Here is a 14,083-nt window from a genome sequence, read left to right as displayed (position 1 = left end):
TTTTCCAGGAACAGCAAAGAAATTAAGTAGCTATGAACAACTGTCCTGGGAGATGGCTGTGTTCATTTCATGAAGATGAGATCTTCCAGAAGGGTTTTACCTTTGTGAGCACAGGAATGAAATCCACCAATCGTGAAGTCTCAGAAGCATCTACATAGTCCTTGATGATACTCAAAAGACTGTTCACAAAACCAAGGCTTGTCTAGGGCCAGAGAGAAATAAAACAAAACAAGAGTAGGTACAAATTCAGGGTAGGAAATCGAAGTATGATGAAACTGGTTATGGTGGCATATGATGAAACTGGTTATGGTGGCATATGTCTGTAGTCCAAGTACCTGGAGGACTGAAACAAGAAGATCTGGAGTTCAAGGCTAGACTGTTTTAGATAACAAAACTTTGTCTTAAAATGCCACAAAAACTTAGACATAAAAACATGATGAAGCTGGGCACCCATGGCTCACACCTGTAATCCTAGCTACTCAGGAGACTTGAGATGTGAGGATTACGGTTCAAAGCCAGCCCCGGCAGGAAAGTGCGTGAGACTTATCTTCAATTAACCACCAGAAAACGGGAAGTGGCACTATGGCTCAAGTAGTGGAGTGCTCGCCTTGAGCTGACGAGCTGAGGGACAGCGCCCAGGCCCAGAGTTCAAGCCCCACCACTGACAAAACCAAAAACCAAAAACCAACCTTCCCCCCGCAAAAAAAAAGATGAATCTTAATTGTCATTCTTTCAGATGTTTTCTATTTTACCAAAATTTAAAGATTTATTTCTTCAACACTTCTATATATGTGTATCATGTGTGTGTATTTAAAAAACTATTAAGCATATATACATATACACATATATAAAGAGAGACAGACAGACAGACAGATAGACAGACAGACAGACACAGAGCTGAAGATCTAACCCAGAACTTTGCTCATCCTAGGCAATGCTTACTACCAAACTGCAAACTGTATCCTAATCTCAGATGAATAAATTTTTATTGCTGTCTTTCCCTCATTCTTATTCCCTCATTCTTATTATACATGAGAAAATGGCCTTCATTTGAAATTGGCAATTTATAAAAATGATGCAGATATTTGGATTATGTCTACTTTCTCAAACAGTTATAGAAAATAAAAAATGAAGACTCTTGGTAAGAAGACAGTGGATATGTTTTAGAAGTCCTTTTTTAAAACTGAATTCCTGACCAGATTTGGAGATAGAATGTAAAATAAATTACATTACATATTTTAATATGGAATACAAGTTGTAGATAAGCACCAAGCATGAAGTTTCATGATCTTTTGGTAAATTTTAATACATGATTGCTGGTATCTTGCTACTTTGGCTTACCTGAGTTAACTCCTCCAGGTTTGCAAAAAGTCTCCACAAATCCACATCCAGGAGATATTCATGAATTTGCAGATACTTTAGTGTACTCATAAAGATCTTTAAAAAATAAGTGCACATTATTTTGTGTTTTAAATTTTGAAGAATATCATATATACTTATTGATATTACTATAGACTGTAGAAATAAGCATTCCCAACGTTTAAGAATTTTAATACAAATCATGGCATTTAAGTTTGATAGAATATATTGGAGATGTGACCTTCTATATAAAGTTGTTCCTGAAGTGAGTCCTTACACTGTTCCTGTTGAATACAATCTGTCCAAATGGACTTTCTGTGCTTCACATTGCCCAAGAAATCCCAGTTTCTCTTCTTGCTGACAGCACTAAATTCATAGCTCATGATATGTTCTCATTTATTCCTTCCTTATAAAAACCCAAATGTCTGTAACTTCCAAGGAATTGAAAATAGAGAATGAGTCAATTAATGACTAGTAAGTAGTAATGTGAGTCAATTTGGATAAATGTGTTAATTATTAATGAAGAGGCTAAGTAAGTCTTGAGTTATTATTTCTTAAATTGATGCTTTTACACAAAAGAGGAGCAACAATGAGTCAAGAAAGAATAAACACAATTAATCTGCTCCTTATTCTATAAACTGCAGAGAATAATTAATTGGCAGAGGAATACTTGACTTACATTAGCATTTAAAGGGACAATTTTAAGAATTTTAAGTGTGAAAAGATGAGGCTTCCGATGACTAATCTTCCTCAGGTGCCATACCTGAGTTATGTAACCAGTGCAGAGAGTGGTTCTTGAACAAGCATCAAATTATCCAGAGACCTTGTTAAACCAGAGCTTGCTAGTCTCCAACCCAGAGATTCTGATTCTGTAGATCTGGCATGGGGTCTGAGGATGTGCTGCTAACCAGTTCCCTAATGATTCAGATGAAGCTGATCTAAAGGCCAAATGTGGAGAACCATTAACCCAGAGCTTCCTAAATCCAGATTGGTATTGGTAGTCTAAAAATATGTCAATTCCAACCTTTGAAACAGTTGGCAAAACAAGCAACCAAATCCATAACAAAACAAAACCCAAGAATCCATAATGATAGCTCAGTTGGGACAGGTTAGAAGGAACTAGTTTTTCGTTGTTGTTTTTATAATTCATGGTTTCTCTGAAATATTTGAGATTAAAAAATATATTGGGTTCTCCAGCATATTTATCTTATTATTTAAGTTGCAAATTACTTAAATACACTGGGGAATTTAAAGATAAATTCAAATTAGCCTTTTCTTAAACAGAAATTGTTAGTTTGAAAAGCTTAGGTAGTGGGATGGAAGTTTCTGAGTCCTTAGGACCAGGTATACTTAATTGGGTGAATCATTATTGCTTTGCAGGTGACCTTCCTGCTCTAGTGCTGTCCTCCGTGATAGAATCCTGGTTTTCACCTTATTCTCTCCTCCCCAGGCTGCCCATGTGCCTTGTGGCCTACTGACCTGGCTTCCATTAGTGGCCTTGATGGGCTTAAGCCAGTTAGTATTTATTCCTTATCTAGCTAAAATTGTTAGTTCAGGGTTGGACATGTGAATGAAGCTGTTGAACAAAATGAATCTTAAGATTTGTTTAGAATGCAGAGGAAAAAGTGTCCACCCCACCTCTCTCTTCCTTTCTCCCTCCTCTCCTGCTCAAAGACTAGCTATTTTGTGATTATGAGAGAAACTAGTCATAAGCTGCAGCCTGGGAAGGCAGATATGAAAGAGGAAAATAAATTTTGTCCTTGTTTTTGAGCCCTTTGATCAAACAAATTTCAAATTCTACTTCCTGTGACTTTATCATCACATGGCCAATTTACTACTATGGTAGTTAATCTACTTTTCTGTTACTTGCTCTCCTAAACATCCTGAAATACATACTCTAAATTTCAGTTTTTTCAGTGTCTTGTGGTTAAAACTTTGCTAAGAAGGGACTTAGTGTGGTGACTGACAATAAATCTTATAAAAAAACTTATAGAGTTCAAACAAAATGAATTTGATATACAATAATTGAATATGATAGAGAGGACATTGCCATGCTCTTTTTATAGCCTAGTTCAGAGATTGTCAGACTACAGTCTGTAGGCTGTAACTCATTGCAACCACCTGTTTTGTAAATCATGTTTTACAGTGATGCTTTCATGTACATCCCTCTTCATATTATCTGTACCTGTTTTTATACTGCAATGGCAAATTGAGAAGTTGCAATGAAGACCATATGGTCTGAAAGTTTAAAATATTTACTGTCTGAATTTCTATGATTTGTTTTCTCCTCAATCCATGGGTTGGAAACTTAATCCGCAGTGCTTTAGTGTTGGAAAAGCTTATTAGGCCATAAGGACTTCTACCCTTATGAATGAGGAGTTAGAACTAGTGATGTTGGAGCAACTTTGTCACCTCAAAAGTGGGCTTGTTATAAAGGTGAGGGGACCTTACTTTTGTTCTCTTTGTGGTTTCTCTCACTATATGATAGTTTCTTCCATGTTTTGATGCTGCAAAAAAGGCATCCACCAGATACAACCCTGCCATTTCTGCCTCCATGAGTCAAATAAGTACTTTATTTACAAATTACAGCAACCCAAAGTAGACTTAAGATATAGGCCTTTATGGAAAATGCTTGCAAAAGCCTGGCTTAGAAAATAGAGAAGGACAGGATGGTAGGGGAAAAACAAAGGAGGAGGCAACAACGCTGGATAAGAAATGTACTCATTACCTTGCTCATGTAACTGTAACCCTTCTGTGCAGTATTTTCACAATAAAAAACTTATTTAAAAAAAATAGAGGGGCTGGGAAGGTGGCTCAGTGGTAGAGCGCTTGCCTTGCATGCCTGAGGCCCTGGGTTTGATTCCTCAGCACCACATAAGCAAAAAGAAGAAGTGGCGCTGTGGCTCAAGTGGTAGAGCGCTAGCCTTGAGCTGAAGAGCTGAGGGACAGCGCCCAGGCCCAGAGTTCAGGCCCCACGACCGGATCCCCCCCCCCAAAAAAAAAGAAAATAGAGAAGTCACATTGAAGTAAGAGATTCACTGATTGAACTCAGTTTTCCCAAAGCAGTGCTCTCTAGATATGAAGACTAGAATTCAAAAATGTTACGGGCAGAGGTAGTATTGAGAAACACATAGATCAGTCTTCTCTGTGGTCTCCATTCCCTCCTTTCCTCTGTGGTTCTTCTATAATGAACTAACTGTATTATTGGATCTTCTCCAGAACAGGGTTGTAGCACTGTACAATCATCATAAGGTTAATCACGAATATACCATATAATCTAACTATGTTGTGTTTTATGTGGATATAGCCCCAGAAATCTGCAACTGTGACTGTGCTGTTGGTGAATCCTTTGACCTGGCATTATTTCTGAGGGAGCAAAAACTCCAGAAGAGGAAACCCACTAAAGCTGGGCTGGGCTGCTTTGAGGGTGGTAGAGAACTTTCTCACATAGGAGTAAGTGAATGCTGATGAGAAGGAAGCAGAAGAGATGTACATGGCCAATAGGAAGCTGGGACAGTGTACTAGGAGAAGATTTCATCTGATCCTTAGAGACTACATTTAAGAAAAGATTGAAAAGACAGCCACTAATAGCTGACCACAAATAAGCAATAAGTAAAACTTTCTTCAAGATCTTCAGAAAGGGAAAAATTAACTTTTTTAAAGCACAAACTCAAATCCTTAAAGAACCAAATTAATATTTCCCAGATACTATAAGAATTAAAGCCAGCATTACCATCTTAAGAACTAGCAAATGGTCCAAGAAATAAGTGCATTCACTTGTGAAAAGTTCCCATATGGCCTCTTGCTGCTTTGTCAAATCGAATTGATCATCAGGGAGTTTTTTATGTGTTTCCATGACTTCACTCCAGGTTTTATCCTATACATGGGGAGACAAAGAGAGAGTAAAACATTTCTACCTCATTGAGTTGACCTGTTCTCAGTTTCCTTCATCCACACTGTGTCAGGAATCCTTATGCAGATGCTGTGTCCCCATTGACAGCTCTTCGAACTACCCAAACCACAGCTTTTCCTTGAGGCTCAGGGACACCAGTTCCTCAGTATGAAGCATGTGGATTTAGCACAAAAAACAAATTCAAATTGATGATGTTTGGAATTATGCTTGAGAATTTAATGAATCATTTCCAGCTTGTTTTAAGCCTCAAAGAATCAAATCTAGAACAGGGTAGTCTTGATTCTAAGTTCCACTGGCAAAAGTTTGTAGATCATGATTATAACTGTTTTTGAACTCTAAAAGACTGTTAAAAAGTGTCTACAAGCAACGTATTTCTCAAATGAGGGAAGACACAGAGGTGAATGCTAGTAACAACTGTAGTTATTTGTTCTAAAAAGTTCTCCTTTAGCCAATTTGGTGGTTGTGAGAACATCATGTGATAGGCAAACTAAGGTGGCTGAGGTATCACTAGACCAGCTTATCTTATGAGACCATAAATATGGTCCATTACTGACAGAAATAAAATATTTTCTAATTGTGATTTTTAACTTTACTGTCTATTAATTTATAAAGGGATTTCAACATGACATATATGGTAGTTGACTGTGGTAACATTTCTAAAGGGCTCTGTGGCCTGCACGGTACTCTCATCCATTATCTGTTTCAGCTAAAGTAACTTCCCCTTAGGTTCAGGTTCAGTGTTTCTCCCAGGCCTGAGATCATTCCTTGAACCTGGTGTTAGGTTATTATGAACAAGGCAATAATCTGATAACTTAAAACAATGATAAGAAAATAGAAGAAGAAAATGGAAAGCTATTCCACATAACAAACAATTCAAGACAAACCTTAAGACTGTAGAACTCGTAGCCCCTGAAGTCTGTAATCCGCACAGAGGAAAGGCAGCTTTCCAGATTGGACATGTGTTTGTGTTTATCTTTGTTCTGCTTAAAGATGGCAAGAATATAGTATTTTCAAACATGAATTCCTTAGTGACATGGTTTTAGTAGCCTCTGCATCTCCTGTTGTCTCTCTGATATTCACACCAAACCACAAACAGATCCAGCATTTTAAACCACAAACAGCTCTAAGGCCATTTTAAGTTATATTATGACCTGCCAAGTCACAGAATGACAGAGCTGGAGGCTTAAGAGATTGTCTAGTTTAAACCTTTCATTCCACTAATAGAAAAAAAAGTGGTCATACAACAAATACATGGACTCTTAAGTCTAGTGTCCACCCCGTGGAGTAACATATATTCTTCTGAGTTCAGACTTTTACACAGGCCATCAGCATGAGAAAGCATCATGGCTGTAATAGTTTGACCCCTCATATAGCAGATGTCTAAATAAAGCTGATAGTGTTAAGTAGGCTTGTCCAACACTATGATTCTCTACCAAAGAATAACAAATAACATGAAAAACTCTAGTTTTCTTAAAATGAGACTACCCACTTAATTTTGGTATTATAGTATCTCTTCTAAATAACATTTGTTAAAAAAATCTGATTACAAAAAGCTGGATGCTGGTGGCTCATGCCTATAATCCCCGCTACTTAGGAGGCTAAGATCTGAAGATTGCATTTTGAAGCCAGTTCAGGCAGGAAAGTCCCTGAGACTCTTTATCTCCAATTAACCACAAGAAGCCAGAAGTGGAGTTGTGGCTCAAAGTACTAGCCTTGGGGCACAAAAGCTCAGGGACAGTGCTCAGGCCCAGAGTTCAAACCCCAGGAGTGGAAAAAAAAATATGACTTCAAAGGCACTGTAGAAAACCTGAGAAACAAAGAAAAACAATAACAAAATTAAAGCCATTCATAATCCTCACTTTCAGATAACCATCAAACACATTCTAGTCATATTCATAATCTTTTTAAGTTGTGTTTATTTACACATCTGTTTTAAGTTTCTTTTCTCCTCTTCTTCCTCCTTCTCCTCCTCTTCCTCCTCTTCCTTCCCCTCCTTCTCCTTCTCCTCCTCCTTCCTCCCCTGACCCTTCCCTCTTTGGCAAGACTGAGGAGGTTTAAGTGTCTTAAGCTTGATAGGTAAACATTTTACCATTTTATCCCTACCTCCATCTACTTTTGCCTTGGTTATTTTTGAGTGCAGGTCTTGCTTTCTGTCCTGGCCATCCTAGGCTATGATCTTCCTAATTTCTGCTTCCCCTTGTATTTGCCATTGTGTTTACTCTGTAGCTGGGATAAGATCTATGTGCCACCATGCTCAGCCATTGGCTGAGATGGAGTCTCACAAACTTTTATGCCTGGGTTGGCCTGAAACAACAAATCCCTGATCCCCACCTCCCCAGTGACAGGGATGACAGGCTTAAGCCATGGAGTCTGGTTTATAATTCTTTTTAAACAATATATTGTGAACATTATTTTTGGTTCATTCAGTATTCTGTTGCAACAGAGAATGTTGCCCACTTGAAGAGTTCATCTTACCAACCAAACCAGGAAGAAGCTATCAAATAAAAGGGTAGACTTTCTAACATCAGCTTGGCTGCATTTCAGTGGAATATTTATCACCAGTAATTTTTCAGCATTCTGTTGCCTCATTCTGTTGGCAAGTGACTTAGCATTATGCTAAGAACAAAAGACCCATCTGACAGCTATTGTGGGAAGGAGATCCTGTGAACTGGATAGGAGACCCTGTAACAGCTTCAAAATTGTTATAAGGGGCCATGGTGGATTTCTCTGGCCTAGCTGTAGCACTGATAGACAAAATCTCTTGTTGATGCTTGATTCTTCATGTTAGCTAGCAAAGAAATCTTGGAGCCAGTTGGGGACCTCCTACAGCAATGGGGGCATATGCCTTTTGTTTATGTCTGAAACCATAGTGATTGTATGTTATGGCAATTTAAAAAAACCAGCCAGTTGGAAGAGAAAGAAGCTAAGACAATGGCAGTGTTGGAATTGTGGGGAAGTGGGTGCCAGCTTCATACTTTGAAGGGTACTCACTGTGGCTACCATTGGGTTTGACCAAGTTCCTGCTCAAAAACATTTGAGGAAGGTGTCCCTCCCTTGGGACTGCTTCTATCTAGTGGGAGCTCTGCTTATCTTGTTCTTCAACAAGAACATTTTACTTTTTAAAATACCTTGATTTTTTATTTAAAAAATTGGCAGGGGCGGGGGAGTGTTTCCAGGAGAAGGGAGGTGACAGTTTCCCAGTGGTCATATTAACCCTTTCAAATCACAGTGCTATCTAGTACCTGTTGCTGGCTGGAATCTGCAGCGTATTGGGGAGATATAATGGGTAAAGAAAAGTAAGAAGCCAAGATTGACTTGGTGGGTTCTCATATTTACTACCTAACATGTAAATTGTAGGGCAGTAGATTCTGGTGATGAAGAATTAGAGTGACTAAACGGTCAAACCGACTGTGTACATTTTGGAGAAGCTGAGAAAGAGATAGCATTGTGTGGATGAGGACAGTAAGGACAGTCAGAAAAGAGGAAGTAGTATCCAGTGTTGACTACTCCCTGCCCCTCCCCAGTTGGAGGGCTGGTGCAATGTTGGGGTTAGCTAGAAACATACCTGGTCCACTGTTTACAAGCTCTGTGATTGTACGCAGACTGTTCAGTGTCTCTAGACCCAGTTCCCCATTTGTGAATTGAAGTAATAATGCCATATACCTTATTGAGTTGTTGTAAGAACTTAAGAGTTCATGTACATAAGCTATGAGATACATGCACAATGATATATGTAATCAGAAACAGTGCCTGGTAATGTGGTAACATTACATATGTGTGTATATATAACAACATTACTAAGAAAGTATATATTATATAGATAGAGAGAAAGAGCAAGAAAGAGGGGGGGGAACTCCTACCTATATAAATGATAATTCCAATAAGTTTTGATGGGTTTTCCAAGTCTATTATAGAATTTTTTTCTTCCTTCTCTCTCTCCTTTTTTTCTGACTATCAATAACAGTAAGCTATTGGCTAAAAAAAGAAATTCTATAATAGACTGGGAAAGTGCATCATAATTTATAGCTGTATGATATTGTGTGTGATATTGATAAGGATTATGCCATTTATATAGGTAGGAGATATTCAATAAATAAGGCTGAGGAAGAAGGAAGGAGGTAGACATAGTGATTTTAAGCAAACCAGATATTATATCCTTTTAAAACTGGACTTTCAAGAAGTTTGTTTTTCTTCATTGCTGAGAACACTGTCCTAAGCCATTTTTCTGTTTTACTTCTGTGTTGATAAGTTCCACATCATGACTTCACCCAACCACAGATCAAAAATATTTTTAAGAATTGTATCTGGGGCTGGGAAGGTGGCTCAGTGGTAGAGCGCTTGCCTTGCATGCCTGAGGCCCTGGGTTCGATTCCTCAGCACATAAACAAAAAGAAAAAAGCCTAAAGTGGCGCTGTGGCTCAAGTGGTAGAGTGCTAGCCTTGAGCTGAAGAGCTGAGGGACAGTGCCCAGGCCCAGAGTTCAGGCCCCTCGACCAGACCCCCCCCCCAAAAAAAGAATTGTATCTGTGCTGAACATGTGCAAACTCATTTTCCTATATTTCTCCAAAGTTTAGAATATGAACTATTTGCATAACATAGTATTGGCTACCATAATTAATCTGAAGATGATGTAGGGTCTACAGAGGGGTATATTTAAGTTACTTGCAAACATTATGCCATCTGGGGCTGTACTGGAGTTTGTACTCAGGGCCTTTTGCTTTCTAGGAAAGCACTCAGTCACTTGAGCTGTGCCTCCAGTCAATGCCATCATGTGCAAGGGGTTGATCTTTTTCTTTGTATTGCCACCACTGCACCAACCTGAATATACATGGAACCTTACATGTGCCCAGTCCTTGGCACAAGTTCACCCAACGTGTGGAACAAACTGCTTCTTTAAGGGGAAGTAATGGATTGATTCTAACTACTTGTAGGACATTTCTTTCATAGTTAGGTCCTTCCCTTCTGAATAGGAAACTCTTATAGATGTATTACCTGGGAGAGCCAGGGGAAACTAGGCTCCTCCTATGATCTCACACCTGACTAGTGACCTGCCCTGCCTCTTGTTTATATGATATGCTTAGGAGAGAATGCTCTGTCTTAATTATCTCATAAAAACAGAGAAAGTATGTCCCTAATGACTGATGAGCCAATAGCCCTAGGAATCATGGTGGTGTTGCCATGTAATTAACAATTTATTATTTGTAACTCATAATATTTAGACTCAGTTCCATATAAAACTATTAATTAAAAATATAAACATTAATCATATACCTGGCTATGAGAACAAGTAGTTTTCCAGATGTTAATTAAAAACACTACTACAATAATATGACCAATACTGAATGAGTGTTTTTGAGTGCCTAGTGTTCCACATTATCTATGCTTTTGTCATTGAAACCATCTTGTCAGGCTTCAGTGATTACTTTCCATCTTTGCAAAGAGAAGACATAGAGCGAGGGAGACATAGATCTGTATGTTAAATAGGTATGATTAGAACCTTAGGGGGCTTTTAACTGAACTACTAGGCTTAAAAAAACCCTCAAGATGTTTATGTCTATGAAACCATCATAGATCTCAGCAATGGGTAACAAATAGACTGAAGAGATCATGTGAGCAGATTTTTATCAGAGAATGCATAGGGACTTTCCATAGGCTCTGCTCCTGGGAAAGACTGTCATGTATGTGTATTGCAAGCAGAAATGTATCAGAGGACCCAGCAACAGGATTTTCCTTTGGTCTATAAAGTAGCCAGGTAGGCTGGTTATGATCATGAAACCTCCCTCCCTGCATCCACAGTAGGAAAGGCTTAACTTGTCCCAGGCCATCTTTGTCCTAGGCAGTAAAGACTTAGGGACTGCTGATTTAGATGTATTGCTCTTTAATAATTGACAGAACACTGACTTTCCCAGAATAGAAGAGTATTTGTAGAGTCTGTTTCTGTAATATCTCATTAATTTTTGAACATTTCCCATATATGTGGTGCTGGCTGCCACCTGGGACATAGATTTATGCAGGTTTCATTTCATTGAGTGAGCTGTTTCTAAACCATATTAAGTTATAAGTTTAGTGCTCAAAAACATCCCTCTGTTAGAATTGCATTGCTTTCTTTTTTGTAGAACTCATTAACAGCTGCAATTAGTACTGTTTTGCTGCCAAAATGGCACTATTTGGCATGTTTCATATCCAATAGTATGGATGTGATATCATTTACATTTCACATACCATGTGCTTTTATGTTAAGACAAAGCAGAAGAGGCTCTTCAGCCATTTATTTTGCTTTCTTAGCTTAATTAAAAAAAAAAAAAGACAGTGCACTTACCACTCCTCTTTTGAAGAAAGGCCATCTTGGTTTCTTGGATTCTAATGGGTGAAATAAAGGGAAATGTATCATTAACACAACTACTGACAGATCATTGCAGTCCTTTCTGCAAGCAGCTTTTTGAAAATGAGACAAACACAATCTGCTGTACTTTAATCTTCTTTGTTTATGTACATAATGCATATTTATATTTTTGCAGATGAGTGATTCCATGTGACAACCTAGATGTTGATGTTCCATTGTTCTTCAATGTGGTATTATGCTGCTGCTTCAGGGTGTTATTTAGGCCTTCTTTTCCCCAACACCTGGGAAGAAATCTACAAATTGCAATAAAGACATTGAATATTAATTTAATACAGAATCATAGCACCTTGTGACTGAAAGAATTAGCCTTTATTTTACATGACACTTTCATAAAGCATCCCCTCATATTCAATGACAGGAGCTTACCTAAACAGGAAACTTGGAGCTTTCTTCAACCCAGTAATCCCCAGGTGCTGTTAAATAGGAACATCAACATTCCTTCCATTTCTATGGGGTTCGTTGTTGCTATTGGTTACCATCCCACTAGTATTTAGGAGTTGCTTTGAATTGGCCTTTTGATTTTTATGTTGTTTATGATATTCAGAAAATCTGGGTCAGGCGTGGTGGCACACACTAGAATCTTAGCACTTAGGAAACTGTGGCAGGAAGATCTTGAGTTCAAGCAGCTCAGGATGCATAGTGAGATACTTTAAAAAAATCTGGGAATTATGTATTAGGTTTATGTGGTATGCTATGCGCCCTCAGAACATGGAGGTCATCTAAATTTGTCTCTGTGAGACTCTAATGTCTTATTAATTTTTCAGTCAGTAGAAGTCACTTTCTGGGGAGCATCCACTGTAAATATTCACTTGAGGACTTTTTCTACTGTTGTCTTGGACAGGCCCAAATCAGCCCACTTGATAATCCTCTCATCCATTCTGACCACATTACTATCTTTGTACTTAGGAGAGTAGGTAGAATCTTCCCTAGTGTGGACAGTAACTCTGAGTTATTGTCCCTCATATGACTGGTGGTGAATTATCATATGCAGTTTGAACTGCAATTATTGGGGCCCCAGTCTTTGGCAAATTTCTCTCTTTTGTTTTTTGAACTTTGCGGATAACATTTAGAATCTTGGGAAAATCTTACAAGTTTTCAGGAGATTATGAATACATAGTCTTTCATCATCTGTGTTAAATTTCTTTGCTGAATCAGAATCTCCACTTAAACAATACCTCAGGAGACTCATATGTGTATCACAGCCCAAGAGGCACTGCTTTAGAGCATGACTCTAGAATATGATATCTGGATTCTAAACTCCTTAGAAAAGGGCATGGAGGGAACAAGTGTGGTGATGTTTGCCTGTTATCACAGTTATTTGGGAGGTAGACATAGGAGAGGGATCTTGGTTCCAGTCCAGTAAGTACAAAAGTGTGAGACTGAATCTGAAAAACAAGCTAAAAGCAAAAGGATTGGAATCTTCTCTAGAGAGCACAAAGTCAGAGGAATCTGAGTCCAATTCCCAGTACTACAAAACAAAACAACAACCAAAAATAAAATAGGGAATGGAGAACTATAGTAGGGGATTTGTTCATCTTCGACTGTGTGGCATCTACCATGATGCTAGGCATACAATTTATAAGAGAAGCTTAGAAAACATCTAGAAGAATCATCACATAGCACTCAAGGTTTTGTTCCTTACTCTGGGGACTCAGGGTTTGTTAAAACACAGATTGCTGGACACCATCCTGAGTTTCTGATTCAGGAAGTGTGAGGTGGGGCCCCACAATCTGCATTTCTGACAACTTTTCAAGAACTGCTGCTATAGTTGTTAATGGGTATAGAGCATTTGTGAGAGTCATGATATATATATATATATATATATATATATATTAATCTATGTACTAATCTTAGTTCATGACACATAATCTTAGTTTATGACACATGGGCTAGGTTATGTTTAGTTTAGACTTAGCTCTGATTTCTGCATGTGGAACATATCCTTAAGCATCTTATTTTGTACCTTCTGGTTTGTTCATTTGACTTGTATCATAGTAGATGATAGATATTCATTCCAATGCATTGTAATCACTTAAGATAGGAAGTGTAAAAGAGAACTACAAAAATGAAGAGCCATAAAAATGTATGTTATCCTTATTCCCTGATGGATTCTAGGTTTTGAATCTAGAGGACTCCATCTGCCATTTAGTGTGTGGCTGAAGCAAGCTAATAAAAGAACTTGGAGCAAGAGTCAGGAGCCTTAATTCCATTCCTCCAATACAAATCACCTCTCACCATGACTATGCCACTTCTTTATGAGTTTCATTTTGGACAGTGGTGAATAAACAATGAGTTTGGTGGGTTTTTTTGTTTTTTTTTTTTGGGTCCGGTCATGGGGCCTGAACTCTGGGCCTGGGCGCTGTCCCTCAGCTCTTCAGCTCAAGGCAAGTGCTCTACCACTTGAGTCAC

At 38.3% G+C, this 14,083-nt stretch overlaps 1 protein-coding gene across 5 annotated transcripts in view; it reads right to left on the bottom strand.

Annotated features, from left to right (window-relative positions):
• LOC105989327 (pleckstrin homology domain-containing family G member 7) overlaps window positions 1-14,083 on the bottom strand; it is a 44,989-nt gene that overhangs the window by 19,474 nt on the left and 11,432 nt on the right. For 2 of the 5 annotated variants that reach the window (XM_013021292.1, XM_013021329.1), the window contains 5 exons: window positions 11,591-11,631; window positions 6,157-6,255; window positions 5,093-5,236; window positions 1,342-1,437; window positions 101-202 (listed from right to left, as the gene is read on the bottom strand). In XM_013021292.1, the coding sequence (XP_012876746.1) occupies window positions 101-202; window positions 1,342-1,437; window positions 5,093-5,236; window positions 6,157-6,255; window positions 11,591-11,631 (482 nt within the window). Of the gene's footprint in view, window positions 1-100; window positions 203-1,341; window positions 1,438-5,092; window positions 5,237-6,156; window positions 6,256-11,590; window positions 12,271-14,083 lie in introns of those variants that run through there. The other 3 variants (XM_013021320.1, XM_013021300.1, XM_013021310.1) reach the window with 3 other exon arrangements.

Source organism: Dipodomys ordii, unplaced genomic scaffold (genome assembly GCF_000151885.1).
Source record: "Dipodomys ordii isolate 6190 unplaced genomic scaffold, Dord_2.0 Scaffold3, whole genome shotgun sequence".
Classification (NCBI taxonomy): Eukaryota; Metazoa; Chordata; class Mammalia; order Rodentia; family Heteromyidae; genus Dipodomys; species Dipodomys ordii.
The sequence above is the reverse complement of the archived record's forward strand: the minus strand, read 5'-3'. Positions and strand labels throughout refer to the sequence as shown.